This window comes from Carlito syrichta, unplaced genomic scaffold (genome assembly GCF_000164805.1).
Source record: "Carlito syrichta isolate Samal-C Ts95f unplaced genomic scaffold, Tarsius_syrichta-2.0.1 Scaffold304318, whole genome shotgun sequence".
Classification (NCBI taxonomy): domain Eukaryota; kingdom Metazoa; phylum Chordata; class Mammalia; order Primates; family Tarsiidae; genus Carlito; species Carlito syrichta.
The window spans coordinates 26,785-48,876 of record NW_007248414.1 but is presented as its reverse complement, the minus strand read 5'-3'; the positions used below and the strand labels follow the sequence as shown (position 1 = coordinate 48,876).

Genomic DNA, 22,092 nt, shown 5'->3' with positions numbered 1-22,092 from the left:
TCACAGATAAAGCTGAAGGATTATTTTGGTTGTTGGCCATCTCTAAACTTGGCACTCCGACCACTGTTCTTTCAAAGGTTTTGTATGTAGAAAGAGCCCAGGCCTGCATGTTGGAAGATTTAGCTTCCAGTTGCTAACCTAGCCTTCTTGCACTAAACCACCCATAATAGAACTTGTGTTACTTCACTTAACCTCCTCAGACCTCACTTTCTATCTTAGTAAAAGCTGGTGCTTTACCTCGAGTCCAGGATTACGTCTGACAAGGCCTTGCAAACTTTAAAATACTAAAAAAGTGACTCCTCACCTCCCTTCACACAAGGTGGCTTTTCTTTTTTTTGACATGAATGTGTTGATCTTCTCTACAGAGACATTTCAAGTAGGACCCAACAGACAGTATAATAACCATCTATCGTAAGGAAACTGATCTCCAGACCTAATCTCTGCTATTTATGCTTTCGTATGTCATTCAAATCTTTTTCAAGTCTCCCTCCTTCTTCTGACCTTGAGATGTGCCCTCATCTCCTTTACAGATTTTATATTGAAAAGGGCCTTAATTAAATTTTCAGTCATGCCCCTGCACTGGTTTCCTTCTTTAAGTCCTTTATGTTAAATTACTGCAGTTGTAGTTTTCTCAGTGCTGAGGCCAGAGGGCAAAACAGTCTCTTTGTAGAAGGGAGCCAGTGTCAAAATGCATGTGCCCATGTTTTTAAAGTACTATGGCAACTAATCCCTCTCGATGTTATTTATCCCCATTGAGCCTCACAATTGTTTGTCATTCACCAACTCTTCTAGTTCTTTCTCCTCATTTTCAAATGTCTGAAGGATTATTTTGGTTGTTGGCCATCTCTTCATTTGGCCTTTTCAAAGACTGAAGAATAATGCAGCCATATATGGGAAAAGCCCTGTGTGTGTGTGTGTGTGTGTGTGTGTGTGTGTGTGTGTGTGTGTTTACTTGCTTACATTATTTCAAGTTTCAAGTCTTTATTTTTAGCTACTTTCTAAAAAAGAACGTGGAGAAAGAAATTTAAAAATTAATCAGGGTTGTGTGGTCCCCATTTATAGACTTTAAACAAGTTTTTTTTTTTCTTAAGTGGAGTGAGTCCATTTATGCAACTGTGTTTTGATTAGGGGAACATTGTTTCCACAAAAACACTGGGCTGTGTTGCAATGCCCTGTTGCAGACTCAGCACTTCCCTCCTCCTCTTCCTGGCTCTCTGAGACAAATGATTTCCTGTTGGAGAAGAACGCGGTAAACCCCTTTGTGTACTTTCTATGCAAAGAATGACCAGTGAAGTTTACTGGGCTCATTTTTCTCATTTCCCCAAAGGAGAATGTTTATTAATTGGCCCCTGTGGAATGAAATGTAGTAGAAAAGTGATAGTCCTTGGACTGAAAATCATAAGGCACCCCCCCCCACCCCCGCCGCCGCACTGGCAACTCATTGTGTAATTTGGAGAAAGTTCCTTAACTTTTCCTGTGCTCTCTGGGTCTCTGCTCTCCTCAGTGTCAGACCTAGGAGGCCTGAGGATTACTTAGTTGTTCTCTCTGTGGGACCACAGGCAGAATTTGGCCCATCCAAAGATTGGCCAAGTACAGAAAAAGGCTTGATTAGTCCCTGAAATTCAATGAAATTCTGCCTGAAGTAACCTCTTGCTGAATTTGAAAACCGTGAAAAACCATTTAAGGTGAGAAAATAGGCTTATGGGTTTCTTGGGGTTTTCTTTTTTTTTTAATCTCTGGCCCAATGCATATGAATTGATTCTATTCTGCAATCAGGCAGCAATACATATAAACTAATTTCTGTCTAGAAAGAATGATTTTTTTTAAAAATTATTTTGTCAATACATAGAATACATATAGATAATCATGCAAATCATTAAGTGGGATGAATCACCACAAAATGAACACAGTCCTGTACCCAGCACACTGATCAAAATAAAATGTTATCAAGCATCCCCATAGCCCCCGTTATGTATCTTCTGATTATTATTTCCTCCTTCCTACGGAGGAGTAAGCATCTCTTGACTCTCAACACAGTGGGAGACATTTGTCTAACTCAACTTCTGTAAATGAAATGATATAGTATGTACTATTTGAGGGTCAGTCTGTCTTTTGTAGAGATAACTTTTTCATTGTAAATCTTAGCATAGTAGTATTGTTCCTTTTGCTTCCTGTGAACTGGGATCTTTCATTTAAAAAAAAAAAAAGAAAGAAAAGAAACAAAGTTGTCTTTTCCTGGCTCCTGGGCTGCTGGCTGAACTCTGCAAAGCTAGATCCTTTTTCCGGTTCTTTGGTGGAAGCATAGTTCAGGAGTTATAAAATGTACAGGCCACTCTTGTTATCTGCAGGAAGTTGGTTTGCTGATTGGTGAGAGATCCTGAATGTAACTGAAATGGCCAGCCTATCAGCCTGCTGATCCTTTGGCTGGACATCCTCAGAATTTGATAAAAACAAGATGCTGCCACAATAGTTGTCCAGACACCAAGGTCACTGATGCAGCAGTTCTACTTTTTTTTTTTTTTTGAGTTGGAGTCTCACTCTGTCACCCAGACTGGAGTGCAGTGGCCGCTCCCGGCCACCGCAGCCTTGACCTGCTGGGCTCCGGCGATCCTTCCACCTCAGCCTTCCAAGTAGCTGGAACTACAGGTGCACGCTACCACACCCGGCTCATTTTTTATTTATTTATTGTAGAGATGAGGTCTTGCCAAGTTGCCCAGGCGGGTCTCGAACCCGCGGGCTCAGGCAATCCACTCACCTCAGCCTCCCAAAGGCACGGGATTACAGGCTGAGCCACCGAGCCCAGCTAGCAGTCCTACTTTTATCCTGCTTGTGGACCAAGCAGTTCACATCTTTTGTTGTTGGGTGAGTGTACTCTTGGTTCTAAAGTAGCGATGAAAAAGATCCTGAATGTATGCCCTTCTAGGTTTGGACTCGCCAACCCCATGGATCTCTCAGGCTCTTGAAGTCTTTCTTTTAGTTTCAGAAAAGTAAAACAAAGCCAAAACTAGGGCAAGACCCAGGGAGGGACCTGGCCTGGGAAATTTCTAATTGAGACAAATGCTGTGACAGAGCTAGAGTCTCTAGTCATGTCAGGCTACTATTTATTTGGCCTGTTTGCATAGGCTGTGTCCCCCAAATCCTCAGGCCTTTCGCTTTTAGTAAGTTCTTTTTGCTGTACTCAGAAATACTTATCTCAGTGTGCCAGTATTACAGGCTAGAAAACGCCATTATTTTATCTTTATTAGTTAACCTCTAGGGATATAGACAGATTGACTGCTGAGGAGAGAGGTTTTAGAAGATAAGCATTGAGCTGGGCTCGGAGGCTCAGCCTGTAATCCCGCGCCTTTGGGAGGCTGAGGTGAGTGGATTGCCTGAGCCCCTGGGTTCGAGACCCGCCTGGGCAGCGAGACCTCATCTCTACAATAAATCAAAAAATCACCCAGGCTTGGTAGCGCATGCCTGTAATTCCAGCTACTTGGAAGGCTGAGGCGGAAGAATCGCCGGAGCCCAGCAGGTCAAGGCTGCGGTGGCTGGGAGCGGGCCACAGAGTCTGGGCGACAGAGTGAGACTCCAACTCAAAAAAAAAAAAAAAAAAGTAGATAAGCATGTTCCTGAGGTGTAGCCCAGGAGAAGGAATTCCCTTCCCCCTCTGACTGTGCTGCTCTGGTTGATGACAATGGAAGTGGCAGGGAAAATGGATGGTTCATGTTTTAGTTTGTGACCTATTTATCCTGTCTCCCTCCATCCAGTCATCTCTTCAACAGATGATTCCCAAGCACTGATTTTGTGACAAACACTGTTTCAGAGAAGTTAAGTAACCGGCCCAAGATCACCCAGTGTTGAGTTTCATTTGCTTTTGGAGTCATCCGAGGTGTTAGATGTACCCCAAGCCAGTTGAAAGTGGTAGACTCATTCTAGTGGGGAGATCCTGAATACAAGGAAGAATTTGGATATAAGATCTGACAATGTCTGGGCTTATTCTGTGAGGTCCTAGAAGAGGGGATTTCTCTTTCCCCAGAGGACAAGTTATGATGTCAGATTCAAAAACATCTCAGATTGCATCTTTTGTCCCAAGAGGAATTGCACCTAACTTTATAAATTGAAGGATGTGGCCTGGAGCAGTGGCTCAAGCCTGTAATCCCAGCACTTTGGGAGGCCGGGGTGAGAGGATTGCCTGAGCCCAGGGGTTCGAGACCAGCCTGGACAACTTGGTGAGGCCTCATCTCTACAATAAACCAAAGAAGAGCTGGGCATGGTGGCGCGTGCCTGGAGTTCCAGCCACTTGGAAGGCTGAGGTGGAAGGATCGCCAGAGCCCAGCAGGTCGAGGCTGCGGTGGCCGACAGCGAGCCATTGCACTCTAACTTGGGAGACAGAGTGAGATGCCAACTCAAAAAAAAAAAAAAAGTTGAAGAATGTCACTTTGCCCCATGCATTTTGCTCACCTGATTAGGCTGTCCTGTTTGGGATGTCCTATGTGGGAGGCAGAAGCCTTGTGACCATACAGATCCAAGTAAAATCCCGGCTTTGCCTCTTAATTTCACATTCATTATCTCATTTTACAAAACAATTTGAGGCAGCTCTTAGCATTTGTCACTGTGTGACTGGACAGGTCACTTATCCTCTCTGAACCTCATGTTTTATGTCTGTAAAATGGGGATAAGTAATATAATATGCTCCTGGAATTCATGTATGGATTAAATTACATATACTAAGCACTAGCACAGTTCTGGGTACATAAGAGAAACTTTGTGGTTTCATTGTTCGCTTTCATTTTTAATTAAAATGAAGTCTATCTCCTCCTAAAAAGGAAGTTACAAAGACTTTGGAAGCAATGAAGGAGTAGAAAATGTGAGGATTAACTCCATTCTGTCGTATTTTTTAAGGATAATGCTGTCTTATTTCCAGCTTAGTTCTTCTGCCCCTTGGTGACTCTGGTTCAATAATGAGGGGCGGGACAGTGCTGGAAGCTGGAACTGTTATCTGAAACAAAGACCACTGTAGTGTGCATAGGGTTTTGCAGTTGCTAAACTCTCCATTTTGGCATTGGATTCGATTAAGACTCTTTTCAACATCCAAGACTGATCTGGAGTTTGGAGCTAGTTTTTATTTATGCAAACTCCAAGCTTTAGAAATATTGCCAGGCCTGCTGGAAGCTGGTGTGAAGTTAAAACAACGGGTTCCAATGGTGGCTGCAACGGTGCCTTCTCAGAATGGCTGTTTCTGGGCATTGGATCTTAGCCTCTCATTGGGGCTTGGCTCTGAGCCTGATTTTACTCAGCTTAGGTGAAAACATCACCAGGGTTGGGTGCCCAGAAAGAAACGAGTTCCTTTCTATTCCTGATCTATTTGTTTTGTAGCTGACTGGGCATAATTAACTAAAAATAATTGAATCCACCTGATAGGTGTTAATTCATCTAGGTGTTGAGTTTTTGTTTTGAGTTTTGTTTTTTTTTTTAATTACTGAATTCCTCTGGCCTCTTTCTTCCTTTTTTGCTTTTTACCTCTTTGCTTTTCAGCTTTCTTCCCCAGGCTTTACACCCAGAAAGAACAGAATTCAGATTCCTACCTTTGCCACTTGGTAGTTGTGGGCCCTTGGGCAAGCATGTAATGTCTCTGAGCCTTGATGTCCTTATCTGCAGAGTGGGGGTGAAGTTGAAATGAGATGCAATGTGTGAAAACACCCACAAGAGCACTGGGCACAGGCATGGCATTCAGCAAACATTAGTGTTCTTTTTCCTCCTTTCCCTAGGGTGTCATTTTCCACATTATTCTGGGACATGCCTTCCGGCATGGCTTCTAAGGTTAGGACAGAGTGGTTGTTTATTTGGAAGGGAAAAGGGAGAAGATGAAATACTTTGGGGTGGGGGATGGGGTGGAGGGATAGAAAAGGCAGAGACTTTGAGTGAGAAGGGTTCTCAGAGAGTCTGAGGAACAGAAAGACTAGTTTACCTATAAGACAGTGAGTTGGGGGGTGGGGTAGGGCCATAGCAGAGGAGGGAGAAATGCACAGGCCATTGTAAAGGCTTGGACCTTCAGCCAAGGGGCACTGGGAAGCCACTGAAACCTGAGAAAGGCTGTGATAAGACTTGGCTGCTGCTTGGAGAATGGAATGGAGAAGATACGAGTGACTCTGGGTATAAAATTTGAATCATTTAGGGTTAAGTTGGAAGACTCCCTAATCCAGAGATTCCCATAGCTGGCCTTCCATCAGAGTCACCTCGGGAGCCATTTCAAAATACACAATTCCCAGCTTATCCAGGGTCACTGATTGAAAACCTCCAGGGGCATTAAGCATTTGAGAACCACTGCTTCAGTCTATGAACAGAGGTTTCTTGGTGGCTTCATATGGGACAAAGTACATAACTCCTCAAGGTAACACAGACCAAATCTTGCCCTTCAAGCAGGTCTTAGAATTTTGTGCTCCCACCAACACTAATTGTGTTTCTAAAAGGACCCTTGACACCTGATTTCCAGCACACATCTCGTGCCTCCAGTTCATACAGGTGTTCCTTCCTGAGAGTCTTTGGATGCTAATTAGACGCACACAGGTGTGCCTAATGAATTCCCCTGGCCCACACGCTGTCCTTCTGGGAACAGCCTGGGAGTGAGGCCAAACAACCATTGAAAGGCCCTGTTCTGAGCTTTCTGCGTCCTGTCTGCTGTGTTTTCACTCCCCATGGTGAGGGCAGAGTGTCCTATCTCCCAAGGCCCTGTTAACCAAGCTCAGCTACAACCAGGTGCCTCATGTCTGACAACAGTGATCACCACTCAAGCTGCTTGACCCCTTTGGGCCTGAGTGTGATGAGTAGGACACGAGCCAAGGAACCACAGGTAACTGGTGGATTTTAAAAAAATATTCAGGGGTAGCAGAGATGTGTATATTGTAGGGCTAATTTATGCATATAGTCTCTTTTTTATCTAGAAAGCTCTACAGGACACTAAGAGTTGGTGATTATTTGAGGGGCAAAGGATTGGAGGCAATAGAGACTTATACTTTTCACTTTGTATCTTTCTGCACTGTTTAAAAAAGTTAGTCAATATTATAAACCATTTTTAAAATCACCTTTTTGGATTGGCAGTAGTGAGAAACTGCCGTGGGGGGGGCACACCTTATCAACAAGGATACCTGCATAATGAACATTTGTATACCTAAGCCTGAATTGTGCCCCACATCTTTAAAGTAACCAAATAGAAATAGAAATCACCTTTTTAAAAGCATACTTTATATATAGCAAAAGGCACCCATTTTAATGTTTGACAAGTGTGTATACACTTATATAACCACCACAAATGAGATATGGAATATTCCTATCACCCCAAAAAGTTCCCTCATGCTCCCTCCCAGTTCATATCCCCACCCTAAGCTTAGGCAACCATTGATCCGATTTCTATATAGGCCATTTTTATTTCTTCTATATGCTTTTCTGTATTAAGAAGAAAAAAATGTAAATGTTTAAAATAAATAAAATGTGCAGGAAGGCAAGGTTTGGCCTGTAGAAAGAATTCCTCTTATTAGCTGCAAAACTAGAGGAATGTATGTGAGTGTGTGTATGAAATTAGCAGTTTTCCCCCCCTATGGGGAAGGATGTGCATGAGAAAACGGTACTCGGTGGAGGCTGTTTGGAAGAAAGTTAAAATTTAAATAATCTTTGAAAAATAGGAAAGTGAGCTGTGCATAGTGATTCACGCCTATAATTCCAGCACTTTGGGAGGTTGAGGTGGGAGGGTTGCTTGAGCCCAAGAGTTCAAGATCAGCCTAGGAAACTTAGCAAGACCATGTCTCCACAAAAAATTAGAAAATTAGCCAGGCGTGATGGCATGCATGTATATTCCCAGCTACTCAGGAGGCTGAGCCAAGGAGATCGAGGCTGCAATGAGACCCTAACTCAAAAAAATAAAATGAGGAAAGTGAAAGTAAATATGCTGTGATAGTATGGCTTAATTTTTGTTTGCCCTTTTATTTTTTGTCATATGCTTATTGCACTTAGAGGAAGAGTTAACTTTTTTTTGAAAAACTGTTGAATACTTATCTAAGGAGAAATTGACAGCAAATATGAGTAATAGAATAAGAGTTGGGAGTAAGCTATGTGCAGCCCCAAAAGTTAGAGAATTTACCTTGAGCAAGAAGCTTTAGTTCCTATGTGGATTGAGAAATAACTTTGATATCACTTTAGAAAGCCTTTTCATTCAAAGCTAATTTAATATAGGCTAGATTAGGTGGTATGCTGGTACTATTTTTTAGAAAATGCTCAAATAATCAGAGGCTTGCTAAGTGCTTCCATCCGTTTTTTGACAGCTAGCAGGTGGTGTTGAAGACTAAGAAGCAAACCACAGGAAGTTGTAACTAAGGCCAGTAACTGAAGCGTCCTTTGCTCCTGCCTACCTGATGGAAAGGGGGCTCTTGTTTAAGCATACAGATTCTCAGGACCTTACCCTAGACCTTTTGAATCAGGGTCCAGGGGATTCTTCTGATGAGGCAAATTTAGAAAAACACTGAATGAACACATTGCTTCACAGTCTTTGCACAGTTCTAAGTAGGAAGACCATTGAATTTTTGCCTTGTCATAAGGCAAGGGCCAAATCATTATAACTTCTTCGATTATGAGTTGGGACCTGGCCTCTCAAGTAGATATGTTTATACTTATTAGGATTTTTGCATAACCTACCTGGATTTAAGATTGCTCTGGGATTTCTATGCATGTCTGAGTAAGGTGCTAAAATTTAAGTAGCAACCTCTGCCCTTTAAATTTTATGCAGTTCTTGTAAGATTACGGGAATGCAGAGCATAGTGTGGAAATTCAGTCCATTTTTAATACTGGGGATTTAAAGGATTGAGGATGGGGAAGGGCTTCAATTCAGATTGCCTGGAAAATGTGAATGATAGTAAGTTAGAGTTTTTCTTGTGGTTTATTTGGGACCTGTTTTCTCTGTATAGTTCAGATATGAATAGTTTTGCAGGCTTTATTGTATATGTCTTATGAGCAAATCACTGTGCTATGGGTAAATACAAACAGTTCAGCCTGTGTCTTGTCCTCTAAAAGCGAGGGAAGTAAAAACATTTTTAAAAGGTAATTATGGCACACAAAATGATTCTAAAATTTCTATGGAAATGCAAGGGACCCAGAATAACCGAAAACAATCAGCCAAAACAATCTTGAAAAAGAACAGTTTGAGGACATACTTTCCAGTTTCAAACTTACTATAAAGACAATTTAGTATTCAAAGACAGACATATATAGATCATTGTTACTTAGAACATTCAGAAGAAAACCCTTACTTGATGGCCAACTGATGACAGTTCAACAGGGAAAGAATAGTCTTTCCAACAAATAGTACTAGGACAGCTGGACTTCCACATGCAAAAATTAATTTAGACCCTAATCTCATACCGTATACAAAAATTAACTCAAAATTGACCATAGGCACCTAAATGTAGGAGTTAAAACTAGAAAAAAAAGTTAAAACTAGAAAACTTCATAATTGATCTTAGGTTAGACAATGGATTTTTTGTTTTGTTTGTTTTGTTTTTGTTTTTTTGACTCGAGTTCTCACTCTGTCACCCATGCTAGAGTACAGTGGCACAATCATAACTTACTGCAGCCTTGACCTCCTGGGCTCAGGCAGTCCTTTCTCCTCAGCCTCTGGAGTAGCTAGATCTACAGGTGTGAGTCACCATACCCAGCTAATCTTTAAATTTTTTTGTAGAGAAGAGGTCTTAACTATGTTGTCCAGGCTGGTCTCGAACTCTTAGGCTCAAGAAGTCCTCCCCCCTTGTCCACTCAAAGTTCTGGGATTACAAACATGAGCCACCATGCCTGACCACAATGGTTTCTTGTATGTGACTCCAAAAGACCAAGTAACAGAAGAAAAAGTAGATAATAGGACTTCCCCAAAATAAAAACTACAAAAAAAACTTTTGTTCTTCAAGAAAGTGAAAAGACAAAATGTAGAATGGGAGAATATATTTGCAAATCATATATCTACTAAGAAACTTGAATCCGTTATATATAAAGAACTTATAAGTCAAGAATAAAAAGGCAACCCAATTTAAAACTTGGCAAAGGATTTGAATAAACATTTCTCCAAAGAAAATATCCAAATGATCAAGAAGTATATGAAAAGATGCTTGACATTAGCAGTCATTAGAAATGCATCTCAAAACCATAGTTAGATACCATTTCTTACTCACTAGGATGGCTATACTCAGAAAGAGACAATAACGTGTTGACAAGGAGGTGGAGAGATTGGTACTCTTATATACTGCTAGTGGGAACTTGTTTGTTTTGTTTTTGAGATGGAGTCTCGCTTGGTTGCCCAGGCAGTGGCTAGAGATCATAGGCTAGTGGGAATTTAATATAGTATGGTCACTTTGAAAAACAGTTGGGCAGTTCCTCAAAATAGTAAACATAAAGTTATTATATGACCAAATAATTCCACTTCTAGGTATTCACCCAAGAGAAATATCCATTTGCTGATGAATGGCTAAGTAAACGTGGTATATCTATACAGCTGAATATTATTTGGCAATAAAGAGCAATGAAGTACTGATATAATATGGATGAAAACATTGTGCTAAGTGAAAGAAGCCATTGCGTATGATTTCATTTATAGGAAATATGCAGAATAGGCAAATCAATAGAAATAGAAAGTAGCTAAGTGGTTGGCAAGGTCTTAGAAAAGGGGAGAATGAGAACTAATGACTTTTGGGTTCTTGGTTTCTTTTTGGGATGGTGAAAATGTTCTGAAATTAGATAGCAGTGTTGGTTGCAAAACTCTGTGAATATACCAAAAAAACTACTGAATTGTACAATTTTAAAAGGTGAATTTTATGGTATGTAAATTATATCTTAAACCTGTTACTACTTCAAAAACAAAAAAACTGTTACATAAGATATTTGGGGCATGAAGACCAAAAGGATTTCAGAGGATGGAGTTATTATTTCTAGGCTGGGCAGTAGTAGATTGAAGATTTGTGAAAGAAGTGTATTTGAGCTAAGTGACTTTTAAGGAAGATGAGCACTGAGATATGTAGCTATTACCAAAAGGAAGTGTTCTGACTCATAGAATTCAGCATGAGGCAAGATCAGAAATCAAGATTATCTTTGGGAAGGAAGTATAGTTCTGCTTGTCAGTTTACAGAGTCTGTGAAAAGATTCAATCCAAGATATAATTAGGCAGGTGAGTTGGGCCCAATCTGGGGGACCTTTGAGCTCAAGGAATTTTCCGTTTCATTTGGTCAGCTCTGAGGAGCAGATAAAAAGTGACAGGTGGCCGGGCTCGGTGGCTCAGCCTGTAATCCCAGCACTTTGGGAGGCCAAGGCAATTGAATTGCCTGAGCCCATGGGTTTGAGACCAGCCCGAGCAACTTGGTGAGACCTCGTGTCTACAATTAAAAAAAGAAAATTAGCTGGACTTGGTAGCACGCACCTGCAGTTCTGACTACTTGTAAGGCTGAGGCGGAAGGATTGCTGGAGCCCAACAGATCGATGCTGGGTGGTCATGAGTGTGCCACTGCACTCCAGCCTGGGCGACGAGTAAGACGTCAACTCAAAAAAAAAAAAAAGTGACAGGCCTCAGAGTTGTGTATTAGGAAAATTAATTGACTTAGGAGTCTCTTGCAGTCAGCTTGAGAAGGATTTCCTCTCTTTTTTTTCTTTTTTTTGAGGTAGGTCTCACTCTGTGCTGGTGTGTGCAGTTGGCGTAATCATGGTTCACTGCAGCCTCGACCATCAGGGCTCAGGCAATCAGAAAGGAATCCGAAAGGAAGAGAAAAAAAGGAGACGAAGGAAGGAGAAAACAAACACCACCAAAAACACAGGTGGCAAGGTACAGAAAAAAAAGGAGATGCGGTGGACGGGACTGGCTCAGCAAAGGCCCATGATGCGTTGTTCAGCAGCCCCTGACTGCTCTTTAGGAGGAAACTGTGATTCATTTCTCCAGGAAATGAAGTAGAATAATATCTGTAAGGACTTTAAAATTCACCAAGTAGCTGAGACTCAGGTGTGTGCCACCGCACCTGGCTAATATATATATATATATTTTTTGAGTTGGAGTTTCACTCCGTCGCCCAGACTCGAGTGCAGTGGCCGCTCCTGGCCACTGCAGCCTCGACCCACTGGGCTCCGGTGATCCTTCGCCTCAGCCTTCCAAGTAGCCGTAATTACAGGCATGCGTGACCATGCCCGGCTGATTTTTTTATTTATTGTAGAGATGAGGTCTCGCCAAGTTGCCCAGGCGAGTCTCGAACCCGCGGGCTCAGGCAATCCACTCACCTCAGCCTCCCAAAGGGCGGGATTACAGGCTGAGCCACCGAGCCCGGCTTAATTTTTTAAATTTTTTGTAGAGATGGGGTCTCACTGTGTTGCCTAGATGGGCGCAAGTTCCTGCACCAAAGCAATCCTCCTGCCTCGGCCTCCCAAAGTTCTGGGATTACAGGTGTGAGCTACTGTGCCCAGCTTATTTCTTCTTTTAAATAATCTAAAACTGGAATTACTTTGGTTAAGTTGTGGACCTTCTGATATCAACTTGGTGAATTTTAAAGTCGTTACAGATATTATTCTACTTCATTTCCTGGAAAAATGAATCACAGTTTCCTCCTAAAGAGCCATCAGGGGCTGCTGAACAATGCATCGTGGGCCTTTGCTGAGCCAGTCCCGTCCACTGCATCTCCTTTTTTTTCTGTTCTTTGACACCTGTGTTTTTGGTGGTGTTTGTTTTCTCCTTCCTTCGTCTCCTTTTATTCTCTTCCTTTCTGATCCTGACTGAGTCTCGGTTGTCACTGCCCCCTCAGCTTTGTCTCCCTACCTCCAATTATAGACAGCTTAGCAGAGAAGATTGCTAGTATTCTTTGTGCAACATAAAGAAAGCGTGATGGAAACTATATGGGAGAAAACAGCATGGAGACACCTTTCCATGAAACATATATAGAGACATGACATGTAGGTTGTGTTAAAGAACATTTTAATGGAAAATATGATAAAGTTATTTTTTGAAAAAATTTAATCTAAAGGTAATTGGGGTATAGAGGCTAACTATGAACATTCTTTCAAGCCTATAGCTTCCAGAACACAGGAGGATTTCACCACTCCCATCTGTCACTTGCCCTTAAAGTCTTTTCTGCCATTTTGTTGTCTCATTTTGGTGTCCCAAATAGCAAACTTATGACCCTGATTATGCCTCATGAGATGATCACCACATTCCTTGTCACATTTTCAGAGGATCACAATAAATTACCCGCAACTGGGTAACTTATCCCACTTACCTAATTTATCATTTCTAACAAACATTTTTTATCTTGGATTGCATTAGCATCACATAGCATATTGGTAGGGACATTTGAAAAATTGGTATAGGCATTTCCTTCAAGGTTAGATTTTCTAGGGATAATTATACACATGCAATTACACTGTGGCAGTGTGGGCATAAAGATGGAGTTACCCAAATTCAGAAGGAAGCCTTTTCACAGAGTTTGTGAGATTTTGACTTTGTTATTGTTTTTTTGTTGGGAGGAATAGTATTGATAGGATGGCCAAGGGGTGGGTGGGTTGGTTCTTTTGTTCTATTCAAGTGAGGCTGTTAAATTTTGGGGTAGACGTAATATTAAAGAGAAAAACTGCTCTGAAGGAAAGGAAGGAGAGAGGGAGCCCACTAGTCACCTGGAAGCCCAGACCTGGACCAGTCATGGAGTGAGGAGGTTCACTTTTCAATCTTACGTCTGTCACTTATTGTTTACCTGAGCCAAGTTGCTTCACTTTTCTGAGCCTGAGTTTTGCCAACATAAAATGGGGTAGTTGGGAAGGTCAAATAAATTAACTCCTGAGAAGATGTGTGTGGTCAAGTTTATTATAAATATTGAGTTTTGTAGAGATTTTAGGGATTTTGCCATTTATATTTTTAGTAATATTTTGTGACATATGTGACAGATTAAAACTCCCCTTTGGGTGTAAGTATGGTTCTAGAGATATAATGTTCTGTGTAAATTGCTTGAATCATAGTTTGCAAAACCTGTTTATAGCTGATACTCTGTAAATGTAAATTAATTGTAGTTGAGAAGTTTATGCTCAAGGTGGTGCTCTTTCTCTGTAAATCTGATGATGTTTTACATTTTATCTGTTCCAAATCAAGCAAATAATTTTGCCCTCCACAGTCCCCAAGCTACCCCACCCAAAATCTTATCATAGAAATGCACATTTATTTCATGTTTGCTAGGACACACATACAATAGTTTAATCAGAGTATAATAGTTTGACTTATTATATTTTTGAAGACACTTGTTTAAAATAATAGTTTAGATATTACAGCTTGCTTTTTGTATTATGGAGTTAATTTGTTTGTTTTTGGTTTTTGGTTTTTTTGAGTAGGAGCTTGTTGCCCAGGCTGTAGTGCAGTGGCACACTCATGGCTGCCACAGCCTCAACCTGCTAGATTCAGGTCATCCTTCTACCTCAGCTTTCCAAATAGCTGGAACTACAGGCACGCACCATCACGCCTGGCTAATTTTTTTGGTTTATTGTAGAAATGAGGTCTTGCCAAGTTGCCCGTGCTGGTCTCGAACTGCTGGACTCAGGCAATCCTCTCACCTCTGCCTCCCAAAGTGCTGGAATTACAGATGTGAGCCACCATACCCAGCTTGTTTTTAGTTCTCAAATATCAGAAAAGCTTGTAGACCCTGGTTCCTAAAGGAATAAAAGACAATATAGTTCTTCTCCAAACCAATTATAGTACAAGGGAATTACTCGGTTGAGCTTTGTTTTTGTTGGTAATCTCTTTCAAGAGCACCATATTAATCATTTCCCACTTCTTGTCAGAAACTAGACATGCATTTCATAGATGTGGTCATTCCATGCTTGATGTGAACGAATTTGTTTTGTTTGTTTTTAGATCCGGGGATTTCTGTCACGGTTTGATAATGTCCTTCCTGTCAGCCTGGCATTTGACAAATGTACAGCTTGTTCTTCCAGAGTAAGTCATTTTGCATTTGAGGGACTGGTTTTTTAAAGTGAGCCTATCAGCATTTGACCTCAGCCTTACCAGCCAGAGCCACTGAAACCAACTAAGGGCTTTTTGTGGGGGGGAGGGTGGGGTTTCAACAACCAGAAAAAAAAACTGTCTTGTTTTGGTTGTCTGTATCACAGAGAAACCAGCCTGAGAACATTTAATTTATGGGGGGGGGGGGAGAGAGAGAGTGAGAGAGAGAGAGAAAACTGAGTTAGAATATTTTAGCTCTATTATCATAGTAATTTTGGCTTGAATTTGAGCGTTCCTGGTTTTTGTTTCTCCCCAGAAGGTTCCTTTCTCGAATGGACCCTCAAAGAGCAGTTTTTAAAGTGTTACTCTGAGGGTGGAGCATTCCAGGCAGTCCTGGCTGTGTGATTTTTGGAGATCCACATAATGACAAAGAAAAAGTAAACAGAGATTAGGGGCCTGCATGGGGAGCCAATCAAAGGGCCCCTTCAGCTTTGATCTTTCCAGAGGTTCTAAAAATAGAGCTGGTATGTTGTCCATTGTAATGGGAAACGGCTGATGTTTCTCAAAACTCTAATGATGGCATCTCAGTTTTTAATAGGCTTTGAGATGCCGTCTGAGTTATTTTCACATGGACACTGTATGTGATAGCCGATTTCCTTTTGGGTATTCCTTTCAGCCTTCCAATGCCTAGTGATTTGTCCTTGGCTGTTAAGTCTCATGATTCTTGAGAAGTAAAGATTTTCGTGCTGAAATGCTGTGAAAATAGTTTGGGGGTCACTAATCCCCTACTGTGGCCTCTTAGTTATAATTTGGCACTTATGTATAGCCTGCATCTGGCACTGTGGAAGGAATTGAATTCTAGGGAAGTTCTCTCTATTCTGAGTTGACAGGCTTCCTTTGAAAACTTTATTTATGCTTTCCCACAAGATATGGGAAGTACAATACTGACTAATTTCTCTAAAATTTGAATGTAGATTTGGCAAACAATGTTGATACATTTACATTTAGGTACTAAAAATTTAGAATATTTTATTTTTTGCTTCAAAAGTAAACTAAGACCCTGTTTTATCATTATGCATTCCAAGTGCCTATGTTGAGATTTAAAGCTTACCATTTGTCAGTAGTTACCCATGAACCCATTCTTTCTGTAATTTATTTAAGATATCTTATGTCTGCTCACGTCAGGACCTCAAGGATGTCTATGTGCACTTGTCTTCAGAAATGAGTTTTAGGATTATATGCTCTTTAGTGGAGTGCACCCTTTTTCTTTGAGTGGCTTAGCTAATTGGTCTCAAAATAACTTGGCAGTATTAATTTTCACATTGAAATCATTTGGCACAGGTGCCAGAAATTTTTCTATGACTTTATGTAGGTCTGGCTAGTCAGTGAAATAAAGATAATTGGGTTCTCTAAGTGAAATGCAGCCACTCGTTCTTTCTTGTTCTATTTCTAATTAAATTAGTCCTTGAGATACTGTTTATAAAAGAATCATAAGCATACCAGCTAACTGGGGTTCCTTATATTCTTTAAAAGAGAATAGCTTGCCATTTTTCTTTCACACTTATTGTAAGCATTAAATTAAATATAGGTATCACTTTTTTGTTAGCAAAATTATTTCTTCTTGGTGGTCATTCTGAGAATCCTGCTTTACATAAACAAGCTGGACAATTTAATACAAACTGACTTGGATTTTAACAGCTGTGCTATTCCCATAGCGATCACTTTTCATGTGGTCTGGGTATTAAATTTCTTTTGTGCTGAAAAGGTTGCTTCATTGGTGTATGTATTTCCTTACAGTAGAAACACAGCATTTACTTACTTGGCTACTTTCTTTATTTGCTGAGGAGATTGTCATTCTCTATTATCTGCAAACCCAACATTAATACTTTGCAATGACAAATCCAATTTTATTTTCATCTCTGTGCATGTGAATTTTTCTTAATGCATTCATAGCATATTTTTTGTACTGAGTCATATTATAGTTATTGTTTCAGAAAGATTCTTTGGGGGCTAAAAATGACTTCTAAAAAATTCTTTTTTGACATTCGTAAGTAATTTTTTCTTCCAGTTTTTTTTTTTTTTTTAGGACCAAGGTCATGCTTAGTCTTGATTTAACCACAAATAGAGACAGAAAGACTGTGGAGGTAGAATAGGCTCTGCTGAGTAATAATACTCTTACTCATTATCTTGTTTACTAAGAATAAACATATCTAATCATTTACCCACAAATCATTTCTTACCCTATTTGATCTTAGCTTGGTATATAGCAAGGCGAATTATTCTGTCTTACAGAAAAAATATTGAAGAATCTGGGCAGGGGAGGAGTCATTTTCATTTCAGTTTCTGGTTATTGTCTTGCAGAACTTTCAGGAATGATGGGATCTGGCACTGAAATTTCAAAAAAAAACTTTAAGTTTATATGAGTTGCTTTTGAGTTCTATAAAGGAATTGAGAGCCAACTAGAGTATTGTGGGAGCTATTACTAGAGGGAAAAGTATAATTTTGAAACTAATACCTTTGAAAGAATTTCTCATAATGCATTGAGTTAATTTCTTATTATTAACCTTTCATCTAAATATGTTTTGGCAGTGGTCTATTTTTTGGGTAACTTTCTATTTTTATGCAATTTGAAATTTATAGAAAAGATACAACATTATTATTACCAGGAACTCCTGTGTATACTTTACCTAGATTCACCAACTGTTAACATTTTGCTCCATGTGTATGTGCCCTCCTCCCCATCCCACTCTAAATTTTTAGAGTAAGTTGAAGACATTGTGATTCTTTACAACTTTAGTGTAAATGTCTTAAGAACAGGGCAGTCTCTTACTTAAATCCAATACGCTTATCAAATTTATACAGTTTAATGTTTGTACAATACTATTATCTAATCCACAGTCTATATTTTAAATGTTGTTGTTTGTACAGGTTACTTTTCTTTATAGGTTTTTTTCTTCCAGACCAGGATCTAATTCAGGATCATTTAGTTGTCATGTCTCTTTGACGTTCTTCAGTCTGTAAAAGTTTCTTAGCCTTTGTCTTTTTTTTGAGTTGGAGTCTCACTCTGTCACTCTGGCTGGAGTGCAATGGCACACTCATGGCCACCCAAGCATTGACCTACTGGACTCAGGCGATCCTTCCATCTCAGCCTTCCAAGTAGCCGGAACTACAGGCGTGCGCTACCATGCCTGGCTAATTTTATTTATTTATTTGTTTGATTGATTGATTGCAGCGATGAGGTCTCACCAAGTTGCCTAGGCTGTTCTTGAAGCCACGGGCTGGGATTACAGACTTGAGCCACCGGACCTGGCCTTCTTTGTCATTCTTAACCTCCATATTTTGACATTTTGCCAGTTATTTTTGCAGAATTTTCTTCAATTTGGATTTGTCTAATGTTTGCTTATGATTACATTCAGATAATGAATTTTTGGCAGAAATACTAAAGTGATATTGTATCCTCATGTCAAGAGGCATATGATGTACTTTGTCCCCTTTGGTGATGTCAATTTCATCCTTTCCATACTTGTAACTACCTTCCCCAACAGTGAAAATCTTAGCTCATATTATCCTGGTTAGATTTACCCACTTGCTCAAGCCTAGAATTCACAGAAAGTAGTTCCAAAATTTCTAGTCCATACTACTACAGAAGATAAACCTAGTAACTAGAGTTCACTATTTGCATAGTCCTTTTTTTCTAGATATATACAATGAAATAGATGAATCTTAAAACAATTTTATAAGTTTTGACAAATGTATATACCCATGTAACCTACATGCCAGTCAAGATATAGAACATTGCCATCACTCCTGAAAGTTCCGGGGGAAAGGGAAGTTGTTGAATTTTGTGACTTTACTCCTTCTCTATTAAGAAGGACTAAAGCTGGGCACCTTCAGACATTTTATAACCTCAAATAGCCTTATTTCTGGAACCCAGAATTTGACTAGAAACCTTTCTCAGATCCGCAAGGTAAGGAAACAGGACCGTGCCTGAGGAGACTGTATGCAGAGTGTTCTTGCTGGTATTGCACAGTTCTGTCACCCACAACCTTTGTGACATTGCAGAAACAGCCTATTATGAAGAAGCAAATTCTAAACTTGGTTTGCATACCATCTGGGATCTGCCTACTGCACAGATGTAGCAAGATGTGCCCAGAAACCTGATCTTGAGATTTTAATTAGTGATTAGCAACCCTAGTAATATATATTCATTCTGGCATTGACTATGCAATAGGCTATTCTATTGATGGGTTATGATTAAACTTCTCAAAGTGCCTTGCTGTTAGCTTTTTGTGTGCATCTGGGCATGTGTCCTGAGGAGTGATAGTGAGACAGTGGGGTAGCGATAGTAAATGTCGGCTGATATCATCAGATGGTAAATTGTACTTTATTTGGCCTCTGTCATAAACAGCCTGCCCATGTATTTTTTGATATTATATAACCCTACCTTTCTTCTATTATACTTCCTTATTACTTAGGAAGCATGAAATACCAACATTGTTTTCCATAAAAGTTGAACTAGTTTGCATTCCCACCAAAAAAAAAAAACCAACATTAAACTTAGCTATTTAAAAATTTTTTAGAAACTCTGTCCCAAAGCAGCTGTCACCTATAAGTCCTGCAAATGTACTATTTAGAGGATAAGCAAACTATAGATGGAGGGAAGAATTAAATTTTGTGTATATTAGCTGTGAATGTTAGCAGACATTCATTTATTCAACAGATATTTGATTCTCTATGTGAGATACAAAAATTATTAAAATAGTCACTGTCCCACTGTCCTCAAGGAACACTAGTACCAATTACTTTTGTAAATGAGGAAGAACAGGGAAGACAGAAGGCTACTTCTGAGTTGATGTTAAAGGACAAGTAGGAATTTCTAGAAACACCTGGAGGGAGAACAAGAGGAATTTCATGCAGGGAGGATTGTTATGTGTAATAGCCAGAGGCAAGAAAACATGGTACATTTATGAAGTTGTTCAGTTACAACAGTTGTAACTGAGTCTTCTAGGGCACCCAATTCCCTGCAAATCGTCTTCTTGTCATTGTGAGTGCCATTTTAATTTCAGCTATTCTTTGAGTTAGAATCTAGTATACTTTATCTAACACTTGAGGCTGCTGTTTCAAATTTTACAATTCCAAGTAAAATTCTTGCTCACCTATCACAAGCTTAGGGGTTTTCCTAGCCTAAGGAATCTAGCAGCTGCAGCAGGGTGGTGTAGAAGGCAGGAAGTCAGGGGATTTCCAGGGTCCTGGCTCTGCATCCTCACTAGTTTACTGAGGGACCACAACCAAGGTGCCTCCCCCATCTGCCTGCCTTCATTTCTTCTTCTGTTTAATGAGTCAGTTGGATGAGATATGTTCTGACTCTCTATTGACACTAGGTTATTAGCTTTTATATTTCCTTTATTTCACAAGCAATGCATTTTAATTACAGAAAAATCAGAAAACGTATTTAGGGAGAAAGGAGATAATCGTCTGTTATGCAACCATTCAGATAACTATTAAAACCATTAACTGTTGATCTCTACCCCTCTTGACTTTCAAAAAATCCATATATATACATATACATATATATATATATATATATATATATATACACACACACACAGATAATTTTTCTTTTCAAACATTCCTACTATAAGTTTGAAATTAGCTTTAGGTAGAGGGATTTATGGTACTACGTCAAGGATACTCCCTGCTTCTCAGATTTGATAGGGTTTTAAATCTCAATCAGTTACAAGGACTGGCCAGAACCCAATCGGAAGAGCTCTCCAAAGCCTGTGCCAGGAATTTTTGCATACAGCTTCTCAGTGGCAAATATTACTCAAAACTGGGCTGCAGCCAGGCTTTCCTTCTCTCCAAAAGGGACATAAATCTCTGATTTGGAAAATGATGAGTAACCCCCAGGTTCTCTTTTCCTATCTCATTTATTCAGTGGGGCCTCAAGTCTTCTATTTTCATGTGTGATGGATTCCATATGTATGATTGTGTGGTGTAAACTGTATCCCACATCTTGTCCTTAGCAACTAGTGTTTCTTCAATCTCCAGAACTACTTAGTTCCCAAAAGGAGATGGAATATCCAGCCAGAGCCGGTGAGGAGTATTTAATGACAAGCCTTAACCTCAGAACTCTTGGCTCTTTACCTCCTTGAAAAATCTTGGGCATTTCTCCCTTTGCTTCAATTTCCTCATCCATAGAGTGGGGAAAATATTTTCTGTTTCCCAGGAAAATTGCAATGGCTGACGTGTATCCAGTTCCCTGTGGCCAAGTACCAAGATCTTTGCCCACTCCTGGGACTGGTGTTGACATCAGAAATAAAAAGAAAACAAAGACCCCTGCAATCCCATTAGGTCTCCCAGGGTGTGTGGAGCCTTTCCTGGGCTCACTGTCCATAAGCAGGTACAATGGGAGGGACTGAATCAGGGATTTGAGGGTTGAGGCTACCCTGGCCTGGAAAGACTTCAGAAACCTCACATTTATGTCTCTTGACAACTGCAACCAAATCCTTTTCCATTAGCCAATCCTATTCCAGATAATTTAAACTTGCTTGTTACTTCTGACCAGTGGTCTTCTGGGATAATCCAGTCACCAGTCAGTAGTTGGAACTATTGTTGCTTTCTCCTTTCCCCGTCACATAGACACATCTATCCTGCCTAAACACATTTTTTTTTTCCTCACAGGATTCCTTCTACCATCCATAACAGAAAATTTGAGGCTGTATTCTCCTTAGATGGTTCCACTGGCAGCTTTGCCCAAGCGTAATTTTCAGGGTATTGAAAAATTGGGTTCCTTTTAGTTTGGACTTAATGTGATTTGCTTTTAGCCTTCCCCCCAAGCCCATCCCCTGGTTCTTTTTATTTTATTTTATTTTATTTTTTGAGTTGGAGTCTCACTCTGTTGCCCAGACTGGAGTGCAGTGGCCACTTCCAGCCACCGCAGCCTCGACCTGCTGGGCTCCAGTGATCCTTCCGCCTCAGCCTTCCAAGTAGCTGGAACTACAGGCGCGCGCTACCATGCCTGGCTAGTTTTTTATTTATTGTAGAGATGAGGTCTCGCCAAGTTGCCCAGGCGGGTCTCGAACCCACGGGCCCAGGCAATCCACTCACCTCTGCCTTCCAAAGTG

The 22,092-nt window shown here is 40.3% G+C and overlaps 1 protein-coding gene across 1 annotated transcript in view; it reads left to right on the top strand.

Annotated features, from left to right (window-relative positions):
• The window catches only part of ATG7 (autophagy related 7), a 148,762-nt gene that overhangs the window by 101,120 nt on the left and 25,550 nt on the right, over positions 1-22,092 (top strand). The window contains exon 17 of the mRNA XM_021713167.1: positions 14,882-14,962. Within this exon, the coding sequence (XP_021568842.1) occupies positions 14,882-14,962 (81 nt within the window). The remainder of the gene's footprint in view (positions 1-14,881; positions 14,963-22,092) is intronic.